Raw genomic sequence first — 20,186 nt, forward strand, 5'->3', positions numbered from 1 at the left:
GCAGCATTTGCATATTGATCCCAGAATGGCTTAATCTGTTTTCTCTCTTTTTACTTATTGATGTGTCCAGTGCCTTATGTACATGTCATTTGTTTAAAAGCATGAAAGAGTAAAAACAGTATGAAAAAAGTCTATTTATCAAATACAATTAGATTATTATTTAAGCTTTATATTTTAACTGGGTTAATACATCTTCAGATTTTCTTCCATTTGCTTACTCTTAGCACCAATAGCTGCCACGATCACCTCCACTTTTCCACATAATGAAAAATGCCATGATACACTGAAATCTCAAGGTCAAGCTTTTCAAAATGAAGAATGTTAAAACGAACAAAAATTCTCACTTTATCACTAACCTCTGAAATTTAAATTCTTTAGGATTTAAGGGTTTTTTGCAGAATCTCAGTTTTCTGTCTTGCTTCTAACTGATTTGAACACTAAAAACTCATGATTCTTACGGAATGGGCAGCAGCTTAACATCTCAGTAGAATTACCAGACTGAAGGAGGAAAAAAAAAAATACTAAATGACTGTAGTCCTTCAAATGTGACTTGCTACAGTGAAAAGCTAAAGCTGTTACTCCTAGATCTTAAATCAAAATCAATGTATGCTTGACTTCCAGTCATCAGACACTGCATTTTATCTATCTGCAAGACTGGTGTATATAACTGGCTTCTGACTATGAGGTGCAAGCAGGGCCGGCTTCAGCTTTTTTGCCGCCCCAGGGGGCAATTGCTTCTTCGGCGGCAATTCGGCGGCGGGTCCTTCGCTCAGAGTGGGACTGAGGGACCCGCCGCCGAAGACCCGGACGTGCCGCCCCTTTCCCTTGGCCGCCCCGAGCACCTGCTTCCTTTGTTGGTGCCTGGAGCCGGCCCTGGGTGCAAGTCTACTTCCGAGTGCAACATGCAAAAATTGAAAAGGAGATTTCCACCAGCCTAAACACAGAAATGTTCACATTTTATTTTAAACAAATATTACATACAAAACCCACAAATTCAAAAGTTACGAGCGACCAAATCCTGGGGTAGAGCTCTTCTGCAGCGTGTAGGTCAGGGGAGGAGCATACACATGTACACACAAGACGGCTTAAACCTCTCCTCTGTACACCCACTGTTCCCAGTACAGCTTCAGTACATGGCTGGACCCTCAGTACTAAATTAGGCTGCTGGAGCTCAACGGCTGGAAATCACCACAAGGAGTTGAAACTGCAGCCAAAGATCAGTATGGTACAGGGGCATCTTTCTCTCCCCCCATAGCTTCTTCTCCTTGCTACACTGACAGGATAAGAGTAAGTGACATAAGAGCCTCTACTTTGGCTCTACAACACCATGAGATCATCCTTACACTTTGCCGATTCTCCATGAGCTAACTATCTGGCTTTAGGATCAAATATCATGAGCGGTATGGCAGACAAAGGCCATGCGGCATCATAGAATCTGGCCCTATATCTAGAAAATAATCAGTGAATTATTACTATTTGTATCGACTATACACACTTTATATAAAAACTTATTTGCATCAAGGATCTCAGGGATGCTACATCATTTCCATCATTCCACTTTGTAAAGGAATGTTTAGGACAAAACACTCACTCTTTTTGCAAGTGCACTTCGAGTATGTTGGCAAATTTCTCAATACACAAGAAACTAATGTCTTGAGACAAGAAAACAGTGGAAAGGTACCAATTTTGATTTAGCTCTGCTTGAATGCAAAGGCTGACAATCTGACATTTGTAGATGGATCTAACGGCTTCCGTTTTTTGGGCAAACTGGAGTCCTCCTTTGACTTTTCTTCTAGTTTCTCTTTCCCCTCGTTCTTTGCATCTGCTGGGCGCTTCCGCTTTTTTGCTTCAGCTGAATTACCAGCTGCTCCTCCTTTGGCTTTCTCTGTCCAGACCTTAAAAAAGCAGGTACATTAAAAAACTAAAACCAAAGCATAATATAGTGAATTCTACTATCCTACCATATAATCACGGAAAGAAAACGTCTGCAGAATAAGGCAGCATTGGAATAGTGACTACACTGACCACCGCTAAGGTTTGAGAGACATTGGTAAGGTTGGAAATTACTTCCCGAGTCCAGCTTGTGCTACTGCAGGACTCTTTACATCAATATCCTAAGTAGTCTAGTTGTGAACACTAATGGTAGTATTTTAATGATCGCTCTTGACAAATTATTCAGTGGTCCTTTGTTCTAAATGCACACACACCATGGTAAGGTTGTGTTTAAGTAATTTTGACAACAAAAAGGAATGTTAGTGATACAACAATTCCCCCCCATCAAAAAAAATATTATGTTTCCCTCAATTTAGCATGATGGATATTTAATGCCCCAGGCTTTAGAGCACAGTTATAGTCCCTTTGTTGATTTCTCTAGTCTATACATTTTAAAAGCCAGGTTTTATTCAGGCCTTGGTCCGTTTGTTTTTGCAGGTGAAATTTGGACATCTAATCACTAATATTTGCACCATGAGATCAGTACAGGTCCAAAACAGCAAAGTTTTCTTGTTTCCTTTATATGTCTTTTCTGTAACAAATAAGACAACGCTGCACAAACTATTTCACATAAACATGGTCTAACCAAGGCTTTGTGAAGAACTATTATCTCCTTGCTCTTACATGCCGCAGCTTATTTATACATACCATTATGGCATTTGCTATATCTTCAGACTGTAAGTGCTTGTCTAATTTGCTGCTTGTGATCACATCTAGGCCTTTCTCAATATTTCTCCTTTGTAACAAGTATTCTCCCATTTTGAACTTCCGCTTGGTGTTTTTACCTCTTTCTCTCACCTTACTAATTCTTGACCACTTTTCTGAACTTTTAAATTCCTTCCTTTCCTAGTCTCTGCATCCTCTCCAAATCTGATTTCATGTCTGCAATTTACTATTGTAAACATTACTCCTTCCTCTAAATCATTATGAAAATAAACAATTTATTAAGATCTGGCTGATAATTAAAGCATGTATTTTGGGTTTTGGCCTGGTATAATATTTTGAGTCCAGATGGAGAGCAGCAGCATTTAAGGAAATTTCAAAACTGGAATTTCCAAAGGATTTAGTGGTAAGAGAGAAACAATTCTTGAAAAATATAGTGCAACACAGCTTTCTTACCATCCTTTCATCAGATGACAGCACTCTAAATCGACTCATGCCTTCTTTTATTATGTCTGCTTCCTCCAAATCAGGATTATCTGCCAAAATACTCTCTCTGTTTTCTTCTAGCCACATTTGGAAACCTGTCTTTGGTCTAAAATTGTCACAAAAAATAATTTCCAGTGTATGAAGCCTATAGAACAACTTTACAAAAATAGCATTTGCAACAAGAACTGATTGGCGTGTTTTTTATTGCCACAGAGATCCTGTCTAGAAAAGCAAGTCAGCATATTCAGCAGTTTCTATTCTCTCTTCAGAACAGTTCACCAGTAGGCTGCAGCAACAGGCCAAGTCTGCGTGTTTTTAAAATAGAGTACTTGACTTTAAAACAGTGGTGGGCAACCTGCAGCCCACGGTCAATGTAAACAAACTGTCCTGTGGCCCACCAGCAGATTACCCTGATGAGCCGCATGCGGCAGGTTGCCCACCACTGCTTTAAAATGTCTCCGAAGATCTCTGCTACAAAGTTCTCTTTTCAAATTGGAGACTTTCATGCAAGTCTCCTATGAATCTGGAACGTCTTGTGAAGCTTTTAGATTTAGATTTTAGATGTCAGGAAATGTTTCAAATGTAAATACTTCCAGTACTTCAATCTAGCATAGCACCATGGCTTAATCTATTGTTCAACAATCAATATCAGATGCATAGATAATACCCAGGCAGAAATCATGGCTGAGGGCCTAAAACTTACATTACACATCATACATGACTATCAGTCACGTACGGATACACCTATCTCAAAGTGACACAAAATCAGCTGTGAATGGATTTTCTGTAACTATTGGGAGACACGCAACATTCTATGCTTTCACTGTATTTTCCTTACAATCACACGACTTGTTTTATGCAGAGACAGGTTTGACAATACATATACTATAAATAGCAGCCAGCTAAGATCCTAAAAGTGGCTTCACAACTGTGAAAACTTATTAATGAATGCTCTTATCATGGTTTTATACAGCTTTGTCTCATTCCAATGCCATCAGAAATCGTTCCCACAATCTTGATGTGTAACGACTACCTCTAGAGGCGAGGCAGCTAAGTCTTCACTCGATTAGCTAGTGAGATTCAGAAGATGAATATAACAGAAGTGCTGACACACCACTTTGATAGCTCAGTGGTTTGAGCATTGGCCTCTTAAACCAGGGTTGTGAGTTCAATCCTTGAGGGGGCCATTTAGGGATCTGAGGCAAAAATCTGTCAGGGACGGTACTAGTGAAGGCAAGGGACTGGACTCGATGACCTTTCAAGGTCCCTTCCTGTTCTATGAGATAAGTATATGTCCATATATTAATGTTCAAACCAAACTTTTTAAAAAATGCAAAACTTCTAGGGTACGTCAATATTGCAGCCTGGGGTGTGAATGGCAGTTCATGTAGATATAATCTAGCTAGCTCGCTAAAAACAGAAGTGAAGATGCTGCAGCACAGGCTTCAGTGCGGGCTGCACAAGTCCACCTGACCCTGCTGGGTATGTACTCACTTGTGCAGCAACTGCTGAAGCCCACACTGCAGCATCCTCACTTCTATTTTTAGCAAGCTAGCTCGAGCCCAGCTAGCATGGGTACATCTCAGAGTTACTATTCTCACCCCCGGCTGCAAAGCAGACATACCCTGAGACTAGCCAGATCTAAAGAATTACAGAACATTAATGTGCAGATGAGAAAAATGAAATAGCAACAATTAATGAGCCTCATATTAGAAATGCAGACATTTCTGAAATTGTGTCAAGTGTATACATCAAAATTAAAATTAAGTGTTATGTGAGAAACAAAATCCCTTGTATTCACTCACCTTTTGTTTTCAGTGTTTTCAGTGGGAGCAGCTTGGATTTCAGGCAATATATTTTCAGCTTTTTCTTCTACTGCTTTGTCACCAGCACGGGGTGGACGGGGCTGGAAAAAAGTGGCTGCTAAAGCCTATAAAAATTTATAGATTTAGAAAAATTCACTGGTGATATTTACACATTGTGACTACGTCTACATCTAACAATACAAAACACATCATCCCAAGGAAAAGCGATTTTACTGAGGGTTTCTGTTGTTAAACTGATGGTTTAAAACCTTAAGACAGTACATGTGTATTATTAATACTCTATTATTAAATAACTACTGAAGTCACTGCAAGGGCATGCTTTCTACAGCTTGACAAAAAAAAAATCTCATATTGCTTTTTAGTCTGCACATGGTGTAGTTCTACACATTTCTGTACTCGGCTTGGACAGAGTTTACCATCTGGGTTGTTTCATTCAATCAACAGTGTTTCCTATATACAATAAGAGCAGGGGAAATTCAATTTTACTCACTAACTTTTTGCTCACTGAACTAGTGTAAAGACTGGAAATATTACCTGCTTGGATTTGGGCTTGGGGATCAGAGGCTTTATAACTGGAGACTTTTGTTTGTTTACAGCCCGGCTGTTAGGTGTTGGGGTATTCTTGGAGAACTTGCTCATATTATCTAGAATATTAGCTGAGTGAGCTGTTGGGTCTTTTTGATTAGCCGATACCTAAAGTAACAAACAGTTGGGAGCATTTTATTTTCAGTCACAAAAGGGAGTCTTCTTTTCCAAATAATTTCTTTTATATGAAAATCTGAACTTAAAAAAAAAACAACAACCCACTATCAGATGAACTGCAAAATTCTTACCTTGAAGGGATTGACTCGTCCTTGACTGCTAGATGTAATTACAGCTTTTGTTACAGAAAAGGGGAAAAAAACAACACATGAAAATCTGCAAAGTATTGTGTGTGCTTCATATGATTAAATGGAACATTTATCATTTTATTTCCTTAATTAGAAAAATAAAAGTATTCCGGCCTGTTAAATCAAAACGGGAAGTTCTGCACTTTTACTAGGATGTTAGGAAACAGGAGGAGAGGCACGTGGGTAGATACTGACAACAAAATGATAGACCTGACAACAACATTTTCTTATTGGAATAAAATGAGATTTACTCACCAGATTTAGGAGTAGACATTTCTGGCAATCCTACAGTTTTGCAGAATGGATTTTGTCCTTCAGAATAAAAAGATGCATTTTAAATTCATAATAAAATGCAAATATTAAAACAGCACAACTCATTTTAAAAAAATCCTAGTGAACTCGTATGTAACTTTCATTGTTACTTTACATTTTAGTATTTGTATAAGTGCTTTAACAGACACATTTAAATCATTGTATCCCTATTTGGACTCACCTTTTCTAAGAAGAAGGAAAGAGCTGAATATTTACTTTGCTAAGCTAAGCTTTACTTTGCCACTTTTATGGATAACCCCACTTAAACTTCATCTTTTTGAGCAGTAGAAGCAACAGCATTTATTGAAAAGAATTTCTAGTACTTAAAGTGTTACCATAATATAGAAAAGAGCATACTAAGAAAAACGAACTTATAATTGCAGGTCTTCAAAGCAAGTTTCAGTGTTTGCACACTCTTCACTCTTCCAAAAAATACGGTAAGCATGTGCTAGACTGTAGTTCAGTGATTATTTCCCCTCCAACCCCTCCATCTTAGAGTCCAAAGCATTCATATTACTAAATATGTATTAACACACAGAAGGCTGGAAATGGAAAGAGCACAAGGAGATGCATGCTAGAAAGTCTGTCTGGAGGTGATAGTGAAGATATAGCAGAGCATCACAAGCTCCCTATAACCCTTTTCCTTCAGGTGCCCCAGAAAATGGGCATTGGCAGCCAGGGAGAGGACAGAGCCAGGACGTGCCTTCATTCTGTTAATTCAGCCCATGTAAGAGCTAAATTGAAACCAAGGAAACAGTTCCATCAGGTGACCCAGAAGTCAGTAGGTGCTATTGTTAAAAATGAAACCATAAAAAAAATGCAATGACAGTAACATAGTTAAGTGGGATGTTCAAACCAGACAGAACATGTCTAATGGTTAGTGTCCTAACTGGAGTCAAGAATCCTTATTTCTTTCCATGGACTTCAGTGGGCTTTGGATCAGCCCTATGTGTAGAGCACTGCAAATCTGCTGCTATCTGCTTTGCATCCGCAGATACGGATATCCACGGACCATTTTTGCAGATCGCGGATGGATGAGGATCCAAATTTTATATCTAAAGCCTTGCAAATCTGCGGATATCAGCTTTATATCCACGGATCATTTTTGTGGATCACAGCTCGGATGCGGATACAAATTTTGTATCCGCGCAGGGCTCTACCTATGTGTCTGACCTGCTGTGTCACTTAATATCTGTGTCTCACTTTCCTTGTAAGATGGAGATGATACTTACCTACCTCACATTGGTGTCTTGAAAATTAATTCTTTAAAAATGTTAAATGCTATATAAATTGTTGTGTTATCATCCAATCCATTTTATAAAGTTATGAGGGGAATTTCCACAATGAAAAATTAATTCCTATTAAGTCTGTAAAACAAAGATCGGTGTAAACTTCCCAACCTGCCCCAAAAGTGTTTCTTACTAAGTTTTTGCATTTCTTCCACTTCCTCAACTGCATCAGCTTCCTTGCTGTCTTCCATATCTTGTTCATGCAGAAGGTTTCTGACTCGAGGCTGGCTCCACTCTGTTGTAGAGTTGCTATAACTAAATGGAAATAATTAATTTTAATGAGGCTGTGCATGAAACTCCACCTCATCCAAAAGGGAAAGAGGAACGCTCATTAACAGAAAGGAATAACGTGAGACCAAGTTACATTTCTGTATTAATTTTATAAAATGAAAACAGTCTGGGCTTTTTTTGTTGTTGTTGTTGATTATGCTGTGGATTAATCTGTGATAAGACAGTCAAAACAATTCAAGGGTTTAATAAATTAAATATCAATAACCACGTCAGTGCCACCAACACACAAAATACATTCAGCACCACCATCACAATACTCTTATGACACTAAGTGGGATCACATGTGCCTGTGTGTTCTCTTGACGTTCACAACACTGAATTAAAACAGCCTGCACTGACCTCCAGAACTCAAAGGCTCAAAGACAGATCCACACAACTTTACCTTACTACCAAAGATGGGCAAGATGGTGCGCTCTGAATAAGAAGAACATTGCAATCATTTTTGGAGGAAGAGTTAAGGAGAAAGGTGCTAACTATTGAGGAAAGGGATAAAGTATCCGAGATCTCCTGCTATATAGTGTTGACAATTTGCAACAATATAAATGGGCCAAGTTTTCAAGACTAATCATTTAATTGTGCACACATGCCAATTACATGCACAAACTACTCATTTAAATACAAAGCCAAATAACTGGATGCATATATTTTCAAACTGCAATTTAGGCAGCAAGTGTTGAAAATATGATCTTATATTTTACTGAAATCCCATTAAATTACCAAGTACATTTTCTGTATTTCTCTCTCAATCTTTGCTGATTACTAAGATGTGTGTATATGTAAACAGAAGCTTTTTCCAACAAGACTCTTACAGCAATGACTGAATCTGGCAATAAGAACAATCTAGTTTTTGTGATATAATCCAACCCTAGAAGAGACTGAAATCACCAACATTAGACTGTGGCTTCCATTCATGAACCAGGAAATTGGAGCAGACTACTTGGAAGGGAGGTATCATCCTGTTTGCAGCCACATATTCCGAAGTAAACCTGCAGACATTTTTATGTATGGGCCTTGCACTTGTTGCAAAATTAAACTTCTTTCTATCAAAATAAGCTTCCTAACTTTATGCACTGTACTGTGATGCCATTATCTCACTGCTGGTGAAAGGCTGTGAAAGCTTTTCTATCACTGGATTAGTGACACCGTTTAATACCAGCTCTATTCCTCTATCTACTCCTAGGGGGACAGGGGCTGTGAGGAACATCCACTTTGGCTGTAAATCGCAACTAAGGGCTGTTCTACCACATTCTTGCACTGAAATAATTAACTTGGTTTTAAGTCACAATTTCTGTTATTTTGGTGCAAGTCTGCGTGTGGACACTAATAACAAAAGGTGTGCATTAAACTGTTCTAGTTATTTCAGGATCAGTTTGTGTGTAGACCAGCCTTAAGTCCCTGCACTGTCAACTCAGCCTAGAATCTCAAGAAATTGATCTGAGTTCCTTCAGCCTCAATCATCACCAATAATAGTTTGCAATCAGAACTTAGTTCTATTCTATTCTATATAGGTTCAAATACCACCATCATTACTGTGGTAACTGAGCAACTTAGATAAAAATTCTTCCAACAACACATAAGCAGGAAATGAACCAACCCACTCTCTCTAGCTTTGCTGGCTCTTCAGAACTAACTTATTACATTGAATCCCCAGAGGGAGTAGAGCTATTGAACAACACAGCTCTACTTTTATATAGACAATTTTTAGAGTAGAATCACACTAGGATTAGAGCCAATTGTCCTAACACTAATAAATATATTGCAAGTTATAGCATTGGACAATAAAATTGAATTGACTGCACCATAATTTTGAATATATCCATATTAAAAAAACCCTGCAGGTTTCTTTATCATGTTGAAATTCTTTTTACCCAGCATTCAGATGATTTCGGAAATCATCCTCCTCCTCCTCCTCCTCATCTTCTTCAGGTGCTGCCATCTCTGTCGCTTTCTCTACAGCCATCTCACTAAGCCGCTGGGCTAATATTAGTTTTCTAGAGCGAGATGCATACTTGATAGCTAAATTGACAGCATTCTGGGTCATCAAGTCAGCAAGCTCCACACAACGAAATTCACGTTCCAGTTTACAAGAAAGCTAATAAAGAAAAATAATCCTTTAGTTACACACTCCACAGGCATGCTTCCTAGAATAACCCAAAGAGAATAATTAATCGTAGTAATGGCACTAGTCACCACCAACTTAATATCTCATAAGGGGCATAGCTTAGCCAGACACCTGTATATATACCTTATAGCTCCTAGTAATTTGTAAGGACAGTAACTTTTCTTAGGCAACACAGACCGAAATTTAGTAATCATGACAGTGACAGTTTAACAACACTGCCTTGAACAACAAAGGATAGACCTAATCCTGCTCTCTTGACTCTCTTGATTTCAGTGGGACTACGTGCATAAGAGAAGTTAACAGGATTTGCACCATGTGGGCAGGAACTATGCAAACATTTCACATAGCACTGCCAACACAATTCAATTCTGACCCTGCAACACCTATAGTATTCTGGTGCTAGACTTATTACGCAGAGAGTGCCAACAATACTTAATGGTATAGCAAAAAAAAGGAGTTCTCTCTGTACAACACCTTTTCCACAATTGAAAAGCAATAGTGAGGCTAAAATCATACAGCGTGTTAGGTGGATAACTGCACACATGGAAGAAAATGACAAAGTAGCTCTCCATAATTAAACAGCATCCAATACCATCTACTGAAAATTAATACTCAACAATAAGTTTTAATTTCTTTTGCATTTAAATTTTACTTACAGCAAACAATTTCATTAAAAGCTCCTGCTGTTCTTTTGCTGCCTCATTTTTAGCATTTTCATCATATTCATATCCATTTTTGGATAAATAATCCAAGTGGTTGTGAAACACTACTGAACGCCAAAATTGTTCCTGAATAAGAGAGAGAGGAAAAGGCCAGAAAAAAAAAGGTGCTTAGTACTTTCCACCAACTTGTTTCAAATTATTCTCTAATGTTCCTTTTCACATCCTATTGGGGCAAGTGATAGATATTTGTCCTTAAGCCTTTATCTGCAAAAGAAAAATAGACCACACTAAGAACTTGGACAAATTGGAGAGAGTCTAGAGAAGAGCAACAAAAATGATTCAAGGTCTAGAAAATATGACCTGTGAGGGAAGATTGAAAAAACTGGGTTTGTTTAGTCTGGAGAAGAGAAGACTGAGAGAGGACATGATAACAGTTTTTAAGTACATAAAATGTTGTTACAAAGAGGAGGGAGAAAAATTGTTCTTCTTAACCTCTGAGGATAGACCAAGAAGCAATGGGCTTCAATTGCAGCAAGGGAGGTTTAGGTTGGACAATAGGAAAAACTTCCTAACTGTCAGGGTGGTTAAGCACTGGAATAAATTGCCTAGGGAGGTTGTGGAATCTCCATCATTGGAGATTTTTAAGAGCAGGTTAGACAAACACCTGTCAGGGATGGTCTAGATAATACTTAGTCCTGCCATGAGTGCAGGGGACTGGACTAGATGACCTCTCAAGGTCCTTTCCAGTCCTATGATTCTAACTTTATGGCATGCTTGTACAACACATCATGTCCACACACAAAAGTGCTCCAAATAGTGTTGCCAATGTTGGTTGTATGTATTTCTGGAAGTTTCATCACATGACATAATCTTTAATTAAAGATTAATCTTTAATTCCTGGAGACTCCAGGACAATCCTGGAGGTTTGGCAACCCTAGCTCCAAACAGCTTACATGCACCAACGCACGCCATTTGTATTATACTTGTTCGCAGCTGGTCTAATCTGAACTATCTGAGCCTTCACCAGTTTAGGGCTAGAGTGGACAATGCTAAACCATTCAGAATAAAACAGTTCAAACAGTCCTACTACTACTGTTCTACAGTGCATTGGCAGCCTTTCAAAATCCCCAGAATCCACTGCTTCTGGGAGCTGTAACAGAAACTGTAGGATAGAATACCAGAAGGCATTGTAAGTGAAATGGTATAAAACAGCACTAGCATGGACACTGGCCAAAACTGCAGTAGTTTGCAAACACAAATAAACAGGGCTAGCGTGCACAAACGGAACCATTTGTGTTTAAGCTAGTCCATGCTCATTGGATCAACTGGGAACCATTCAGTCCTATAGTGTGTAGACACTACCTAAAATACAAGCTCCCTCCAGCCAAATTAACAGTTCAGGACGTCCTTCCACTGCTTGGCAAGGACAATGAGAGACAGATTCAGTCAGTACTGTTGAAAAATGGAGGAAAATCATTGAACACTTCACAAAAGAACATGGTATTTTTTGCTGAAGCTTCTTCTGTATACATAGATCAGTGAGCATAGACTTCAAAACATATGAAATTGCCTCTGAGATGGAGATTAAAACTCAGTGCACCATTTACACCATGAGCACCCCAACTGAAATGAGGTTTAAATCAAAGCAGAATTTGAAGCAAAGTACAGATCTTTTGCAGAGATACCGAAGAATATTCTGCATTTGCATCTTTTTTCAACTAGTCTCTATTTTAAGAGACAAATTAAACCTGAAGACCAAAATTTTCAGAATGACTAATAATTTTGGGTGCTTAGTGAAATACTTTAAAGGACCCTGATTTGCAAAAGTTGGGTGCTCAGCACTGCCTGAAAATAGACACCTATAATGGGTTTCAAGTTGAGCCCCAAACACTAAGGCAGCCAAAAAACGTTAATCACTTTTGAAAAGCAGACAGATTAGATTTTGATGATCAAAGGGAGATAGCATTTCTTAATGAGTAATCTTACATTGATTCTATCAACTTTGTTCTATATTTATTCTCCTTGGTACATACAATTATTTCAACAACAAAAAACTTGTATGAACTACCAAACCTGAACAAACTCCATGCCTAGATCTCTTCCGTAGACTCTACGCTGCCTCTTTGTAGTACGGTTCCCAAATTGTTTACTGGGGTTAGATATTTTGCAATAAATTTAGTGAAAGATGCCAGATTGACAGCCCTGGTGACTGAAGACCCCTATTTATGTACAGATGGACTTCAGAAGTGGAAGCGTCCCTATACTATCCTACCGATGTTTCTCAACCTTGACCTAGGAGCAGAACACTAGTTCAGTGCTGTCATGTATTCAATTCAATTTTAGTTATAAGTTAGGGACGCATAGGTTGGAAGTGACAGAGGAGGAGAAGGACCTCGGAGTCCTGGTTGATCACAGGATGACTATGAGTCGGCAATGTGACGTGGCTGTGAAAAAAGCTAATGCGATCTTGGGATGCGTTAGGCGAGGTATTTCTAGTAGGGACTGGGAGGTGCTGTTTCCGTTATACAAGGCGCTGGTGAGACCTCATTTGGAGTACTGTGTGCAGTTCTGGTCTCCTATGTTTAAAAAGGATGAACTCAAACTGGAACGGGTACAGAGAAGGGCCACTAGGATGATCCGAGGAATGGAAAACCTTTCCTATGAAAGGAGACTCGAGGAGCTCAGTTTGTTTAGCCTAACCAAGAGAAGGCTGAGGGGGGATATGATTGCTCTCTTTAAATATATCAAAGGGATTAATACCAAGGAGGGAGAGGAATTATTTCAGCTCAGTAGTAATGTGGACACGAGAACGAATGGATATAAACTGGCCGCGGGGAAGTTTAGGCTTGAAATTAGACGAAGGTTTCTAACCGTCAGAGGGGTGAAATTTTGGAACAGCCTTCCGAGGGAAACGGTGGGGGCGAAAGACCTCTCTGGCTTCAAGATTAGGCTTGATAAATTTATGGAGGGAATGGTTTGATGGGATAACGTGATTTTAGTCAATTAGGCATTAACGTGCCATCGCGGGTAAAATGAGGGTCCGGCTGTAGAATCTTGCCTGTATGCTCGGGGTTCTACTGATCGCCATATTTGGGGTCGGGAAGGAATTTTCCTCCAGGGTAGATTGGCAGAGGCCCTGGAGGTTTTTCGCCTTCCTCCGCAGCATAGGGCAGGGGTCGCAGGCTGGAGGATTCTGTTGTGGGTGGGTCAGCTTTTGTGGCCTGCATCATGCGGGAGGTCAGACTAGATGACCATATTGGTCCCTTCTGACCTTAAAGTCTATGAGTCTATGAGTCTATGAATAGTTTGCCTCTTTGCAGTGAGGGTTTTAATAATGTGGACCCCTGTTCATTAGGAACACTTAAGATAATCTTATCCCAATTTGTTGGTAAAGTCTACATACCTCCATCTGTCCTTTTTCTGTTGTAATTTGACAGTAAGGAAGTTTAAAGGATAAAATTGCTACAGCAGGACGTGGAAGTGTAGGAGGGAATCGAGCTCCTTTACAAGGAATGCACCTGCCCAAGGAAAACAAAACACATACAAACCACTCAAAATCTACACAAAAGCCTAATTGCAAGTCAGGTCTCCCAAGAATATAGAAGGAACAAGATATTTTAACAGGATTTGTTATTTACAAAAATTGTATATCCTAACCGTTAAATCAATATTGTAGTGATGGGATTAAATATATTTTTACATCTATGCAACTGGTGAAACAAATAAAAGCTCATGAAATGACCAGAACATATGCTCCACAATGTCAGCTACACCAGAGTACCCTATTCCATTCTCTTGTTCACTTTAAATACTTTAAATATGGCAAACAATAAAAACATTATAGCAAATTTCTAACACATGATTTAGTATATTCTATAAACTATAAATTCCAATTTATCCGAAACATGGTCCACAGAAAAACTGAAGATAATTGCAAAATTTGAGCTGCCTTTCTTATTGTTTGTTTTATTTTTGGCTGAGGAATGGAGTGTGTGATGGAAAGGGATATATACACACACACACATACGCACACACACTCTCTCTAGAAAGAGTCCTGTAGCATGTTCTGCTTTTTGACATACTGGATCACACATACAGTCCTGAATAAAGTGACTCTAACGTTATTGTAGCACTATAATGGCATTTAAGCCGGTACACACTTACTGGGTTCAGCTAAGTAAAATGTCAGGTTGGGAAAGGTGATCTATACAGCTGCATCACTACAGCATTAACAAAATTTCTCCTTAAATGATGTTGTTTCAAACACTGCATAAAACAAGAGGAAGCATTACTGGTCTGGCTACGTGTGTCAATTACTGCATAAGGTTTGATAAATGAAACACCAAACAATGACCCTCCCCTGCTTTCTTATCTTTAGCAATTGTGGTGGCTTTGAATAAAACGTTCTTTGTAATTCACAGAGGAGCACACTTTTTCTTTAGAGCAGGAGGAAAAAAACTCATGATGACTCTGACTTAGTCATCCCACCAGTTCGATATACATTTTAATGAGTTTCCTGGAGACCAGGGTTATTTAAAGATCTGGAAGAGGAAGTGGACAGTGAATTGAAGTCTGCCAGTGACACAAAACACTTTCACTTAATAAAACACTACAGAGGAGTGTAAAAAGCTCCATTTTGAATTACAGGAGAACCTCAGAGTTATGGACACCTCAGGAATGCCCCGCGGGAGCACCACGGCTCAGGGCTTTAGACCTGGAGTGCTGGGGCTCGGGACTTCAGCCCCATGGCTCCTCTCCCTGTTTCAGCCTCACAGGGGGCGCCGGGGTTTGGGGCTCCCCACGGCTCTCCTCCCAGTTTCAACCGCTCCCAGTTTCAGCCAGGGGGGAAACATGCCAGGGGTTGGGGCTTTAGCTACGGGGGGAGCGCTGAAGCTGAAACCAGCACTCCCCTCGTAGCTAAAGCCCCGAGCCCCGGTGGGGCTGAAGCTGGGAACGGAGCCACGGGGCTGAAGTGTTGAGCCCCAGCGCTTCCGCCCCCCCGATCTAAAGCCCTGAGCCCAGGTGCTCCAGAGGTTCAGAAGCCCCAAGCCCCCTTTCCGGAGCCCTGACCCTCTCCCACCCTGTGGCTGCAGCCCCAATCCGCTGTGGCTGAAGGCGTGAGCTGGTTGTTTTTTGGGGTTTTTTTGTCTCCGCTGCTGCCTGATTGATTACTTCCAGTTCCACATGGTGTCTGGTTGACTGGTAAGTCCGTAACTCTGGTGTTCGTACCTTTGAGCTTCTACTGTACATTTTTTCTAAATTTATCTGCCAGCAGTCTGTAGGGTGGTGCACCATTGAAAAAACAAGCTGATGGGTTCAGAACTGGCGGGAACCTCTCCGGAAAAGGATGTAGAAGTCATAGATAGCTGAATAAAGAGGCCAACCTAGTGTGGAGCAGCAATTAAACAGATAGGATGCGTGGGTGCATTAAAAAAAAGGGATAGAAAACTATCAATTACTTAAAACAATGTTGTTGTCATATATTGTTCTATAAAATGACAGTTCACTCTCAGCTCCTCACAGTCATAGGCTAAGTATTATCACACAAATAACCAGCTACATCTGGATCTGCACAGGGATCCACCCACATGGATGCCACTGCAGGATCTGGCAATTATTGAGGGGATACACGGGGGAAAGGTATACAAAGTAATCAAGGTGTTAAAAAAGCAATGTAGGACTGGACCAAATGGAATTGGGAGCTTATGATGCTGTTTTAGTAACCCCATAGTCAGAAGAAAGCTTACAAACTTATTTGCTTTAGAAAATTGTAATTTTAATAAGGATTGTAATTCACGATAAAATGTAAGATGCCTGTTAGCCACACATTAGAAATTTCTTATTCAAATTGTTACTGACAATTTTATTCAAGGTCAATTTAGTAATTAAATGTCCATTTTAAAAATTACATATATAATTGGATCACTTTCTGAGCATATTTATTAGCTATTTACCCTTTAAAAATCATGTTAGTTAAAGTTTCTTTATAGTTTCTATTATTATAAAGGGGAAACGTAACATATACCATGGCCAAGACAAACGCATAAGTAACTCTCTTTGCAATATCCCACCTCAGCTGCTGGGGGTTTTCATGGATGCCAATTACCCAATAGTGATCAGATTTTCCTTTGCAGTATTCTCTTGTGTCACATACTGGAATCCAGGTGTTCCCAAGTCCTCTGTTCAACATCTTCACAATTCCCTCAGAATCCACATAACATGGGGTACCTATTTGTAACAAACACAAGCATTGTTCTGGCAGCCAACTCAATCTAAGGCCGCAATAGGACTAAGGATTTATGGGCAGATGCTGCTAGACAGCAGTGGTGAGGATGCCCAAATATTAAGTAATGTCATCCAACCCAAAAGTACAAACTGTTTGGGAGAAGCTATTGTTTGCTTAGAAAGCTGCACCACCTGCTGGCCAGATTATTCAAACTGACATTTAAACATGGAGATACGCAAGACATTGAAATTCCTGAAAGATCTTAAGAATTTGACAGAAAATAAGCTACTTTAGGAAAAACCCCAATGTTAGGAATAAGCACTTTTTCCTACTATAAGTCTCAGAAGTTAGAAGTTCAACAGAAAGAAGGTTTCTCTCCTCAGCCCGAGGCACAGCAGTATTTGCAATTTATCCTGAAACTCCCAAGCAGGTAGTTCCCAAATTCAACTACTTAGCAGCTGTAAACATCATCTATATTTGATTCAGATGGTGCAGTCTCTCTGCTTTCTCACTATCCAGCCAAAATTGGGGCCTGGATGAAGGTTAGATGGTGGAGACTCAATCCACAGAAGAAAGAGGTAATACTGGTTGGCACAGAAAATATTCAGAAGAGATGTTAGGGCTGATACCTGTCCTTGGACTAGAGGGTGTTTATCTGCATTTAGTCAGTAAGGTGTACAAGCCAGGGATCCTGCTAGAACCCCAGTATTTTTTAGCACTCAAGTAGCATTAGTAGCCAAGAAGGGTTCTTCTCGTCTATGTATAACTAGCAGATTGGAACCTCTCTTTTTGGATACAAAACTGTCCAGTTATCCGGTCTTTGTCACCTCAAGCTGCAATTATTATTGCACACAAAGCTATCATTGAAGACCACTCACATTTCAGCTAGTGCAGAATGCAATTCCTGAATATTTAGTGGTGCTTCTCGCTGGGAGAATGACACCTGTAGTCCACAGGGTACTCTTGTTTCTAATTTGTGTCTAGGTGCAAGTCAAGGTGTTGGCTGCAACCTATAAAATAACTTTATAATTTTGTTCATGACTATTGCAGAGAACACCTCTCCTCATGCTATACCACAGCAGTTGAGGTCAGTTGAAGAACTGACTTAAAAGCCCCCACATTTAAAAGGGGAGTGGTTGGTGGCATAGTGTTCCCAGCTACGGGCCCTCAGTTCCAGAACTCACTCCACACATTGATCTGACAGAGGAGACTTTGTTGACCTTCATAGAATGCTATAGGGCTCATCTATTTTTCTCACAGGCTTTTCCCTAAGCAGATATATTTGGGACAGATGTCAAGTTTTTTTCTATTTCAGTAGAATGGCAGAGATGTAACTTTTTTGGGGGGAGGCAGGAGGGAAGCTGATTGGCTCAAGGTTTTTTGGTAACATTTTAATGTATTTTTTTAATATTGTAAATGCACTAAGATTTCCAATTACCACATTTATATCAGAGGAAGATGGATGGATCGATGGTCATGAGACTTTCAAAACAAATTGGAGTTACAGGAACATCTTATTTTTTAAAAAATTAGGTGAATGCTTCTGTAAAATTCTCCATCTAAAAGAGAGCCAAGATTGCTCACTGGAACTCTCATCACATAGCTGCATCATCTTACCTTCTGCTGAAAATCCTACCCACATCAGGTAGGATTTCCTTGTAAGAGGAAGTGGGTTTCCATGTAAAACCTGTCTCTTCTTTTTTCCTAACTCTATCAGCTGTACTCCAAGGCACTGGTCCCCATCAAAGCCAGTACCTAGTAAGAAAAGAAGGTCGACCCAATGACTGTGTTGCATAACAATATAATTTTAGACTTGATTAGACAGAATCTGATGGTAAAATGCATCTTCCTCTTTCTGAGCTCATTTTAAATATAAGTTTTTAATTGAACACTTACCTGACTAATTCTATTTCAGGTCTATGCCTTAACTCCTAGGTCAAATAACTGAGAGCCCAATTCTGATCTCAGATATGTGGGTACATATTGTGTGCATCTTATAAGATCAGCTACAGCTCTGACAAGCACATGCGTAATATTTGTTTTTACAAACTACAAGGGCAATTTGCTCCCGTGTATCTGAAATCCAAGTTGGATCATGGCTAGCTTACAGTTATGATCCTCTCCCCCCAAACTTAGCCAATTATCAAAACATTTCATTTGTTCCTGCCTAGCAATTAAATGTCTATAGCATATTCTTCTTCAGAATTCAAGATATGTTAAGTGATAGATGTGTATAAATATGCAATGAGGCCAACATTTGCAAACTTGAGTGCCTAAAATTTCAAGCAACAATTTTTTTTGCTGATTTTCACAAGTGTTGAGCACCTACAACTCCTACGGAAGTCAATGGGAGCTGTGTATCCTTAGCACCTTTCAGAATTAGGTTACTTATTTTTAGGTGCCTAATTTAAGGCACTCGAGTTTGAATACGTAGGCTTTATTTGTTTAATGACATTTGTGGGTTTGCAGCAATAAAAGGAGTAACTGGTGGAGGAGGAGAGAGGAAGCACAGAGTGAGGAAAAGAAAAGAATTGGTGACCATGCACAATAAACCAATACTTGAAATCACTAACAAGAGATGGTAGGGCTTTAAAACAAACCAGAAAAAAAGTATGAGAGGAAAAAGAGTACCTCTGTGATAAATAACCACAAGCTGCTCTCCATGTCCCGCCATTGACACCACTGGACCAGGGAGACTGAAGATCTCTTTCTGAACTCCACCAATTGTAAACACACGAGTTAGCATGGCACTAGTGGCACAAGCAGCCCAGCCCTGACCCAGACAAATAGCTTCAATATCTTCATCCTTTGGCATATCTACTGTCCATTCCTTGTTGGAATCCCAAGAGCTAAAATGAACGCAATGAAGTTTGCTAAAAAATGAGAGGAATAAAAGGAAAACATTTAAACATTTAAATCTGAAATAGACAGCGTAACTTAAAATACACCGTCCACTTACCTGTGCTCTGTAAAATTTTATTGTTTTCTGAGTCTGGGGATTACCTACAATTTGCAACTATCAGACAAGTGAAATGGCATGATACTTGCAGATTACCATTTATAATCCTATTGCTCAGTGACTGATCATCCAATTCAATTTGCAGCTTCAAAAATCCAGATTCTTCAAAAGCATGATGAAGAATCTGATTGGAGTCTATGGGTGGGATCTTCAGATGCGCTGAGCAACTCCAACTCCAATTAAAATTAATGGGAGCTGAGGGTGCTAACCACGCCTGAAAATCAGGCCCTACAAATCTTGTCACATTTTCCTGACAAATTCTGTTGTTTTTTTATTAAAACTTTTAGTTTTTAAAATTTAAGCTTTAAGAGATAGACATAAGCAAATTGCTTTAAAAATTTCAATTTGATGAGAGTTTATTTGCATGAATAGTTCTAGTCAGTGCTGCAAGGATATAAAAAAAATAAA

The 20,186-nt window shown here is 39.5% G+C and overlaps 1 protein-coding gene across 1 annotated transcript in view; it reads right to left on the bottom strand.

The window, feature by feature from the left end:
- Positions 1-1,033: 1,033 nt before the first annotated feature.
- The window catches only part of WDHD1 (WD repeat and HMG-box DNA binding protein 1), a 45,752-nt gene continuing 26,599 nt past the window's right edge, over positions 1,034-20,186 (bottom strand). The window contains exons 13-25 of the mRNA XM_065403762.1: positions 19,391-19,632; positions 18,377-18,514; positions 16,605-16,761; positions 13,937-14,051; positions 10,528-10,659; positions 9,618-9,841; positions 7,592-7,713; positions 6,113-6,169; positions 5,801-5,844; positions 5,502-5,660; positions 4,947-5,071; positions 3,112-3,247; positions 1,034-1,895 (exon numbers count right to left, since the gene is read on the bottom strand). Of these exons, the coding sequence (XP_065259834.1) occupies positions 1,692-1,895; positions 3,112-3,247; positions 4,947-5,071; positions 5,502-5,660; positions 5,801-5,844; positions 6,113-6,169; positions 7,592-7,713; positions 9,618-9,841; positions 10,528-10,659; positions 13,937-14,051; positions 16,605-16,761; positions 18,377-18,514; positions 19,391-19,632 (1,855 nt within the window). The 3' untranslated portion in view covers positions 1,034-1,691. The remainder of the gene's footprint in view (positions 1,896-3,111; positions 3,248-4,946; positions 5,072-5,501; positions 5,661-5,800; positions 5,845-6,112; positions 6,170-7,591; positions 7,714-9,617; positions 9,842-10,527; positions 10,660-13,936; positions 14,052-16,604; positions 16,762-18,376; positions 18,515-19,390; positions 19,633-20,186) is intronic.

Source organism: Emys orbicularis, chromosome 4 (assembly GCF_028017835.1).
Source record: "Emys orbicularis isolate rEmyOrb1 chromosome 4, rEmyOrb1.hap1, whole genome shotgun sequence".
Lineage (NCBI taxonomy): Eukaryota > Metazoa > Chordata > Testudines > Emydidae > Emys > Emys orbicularis.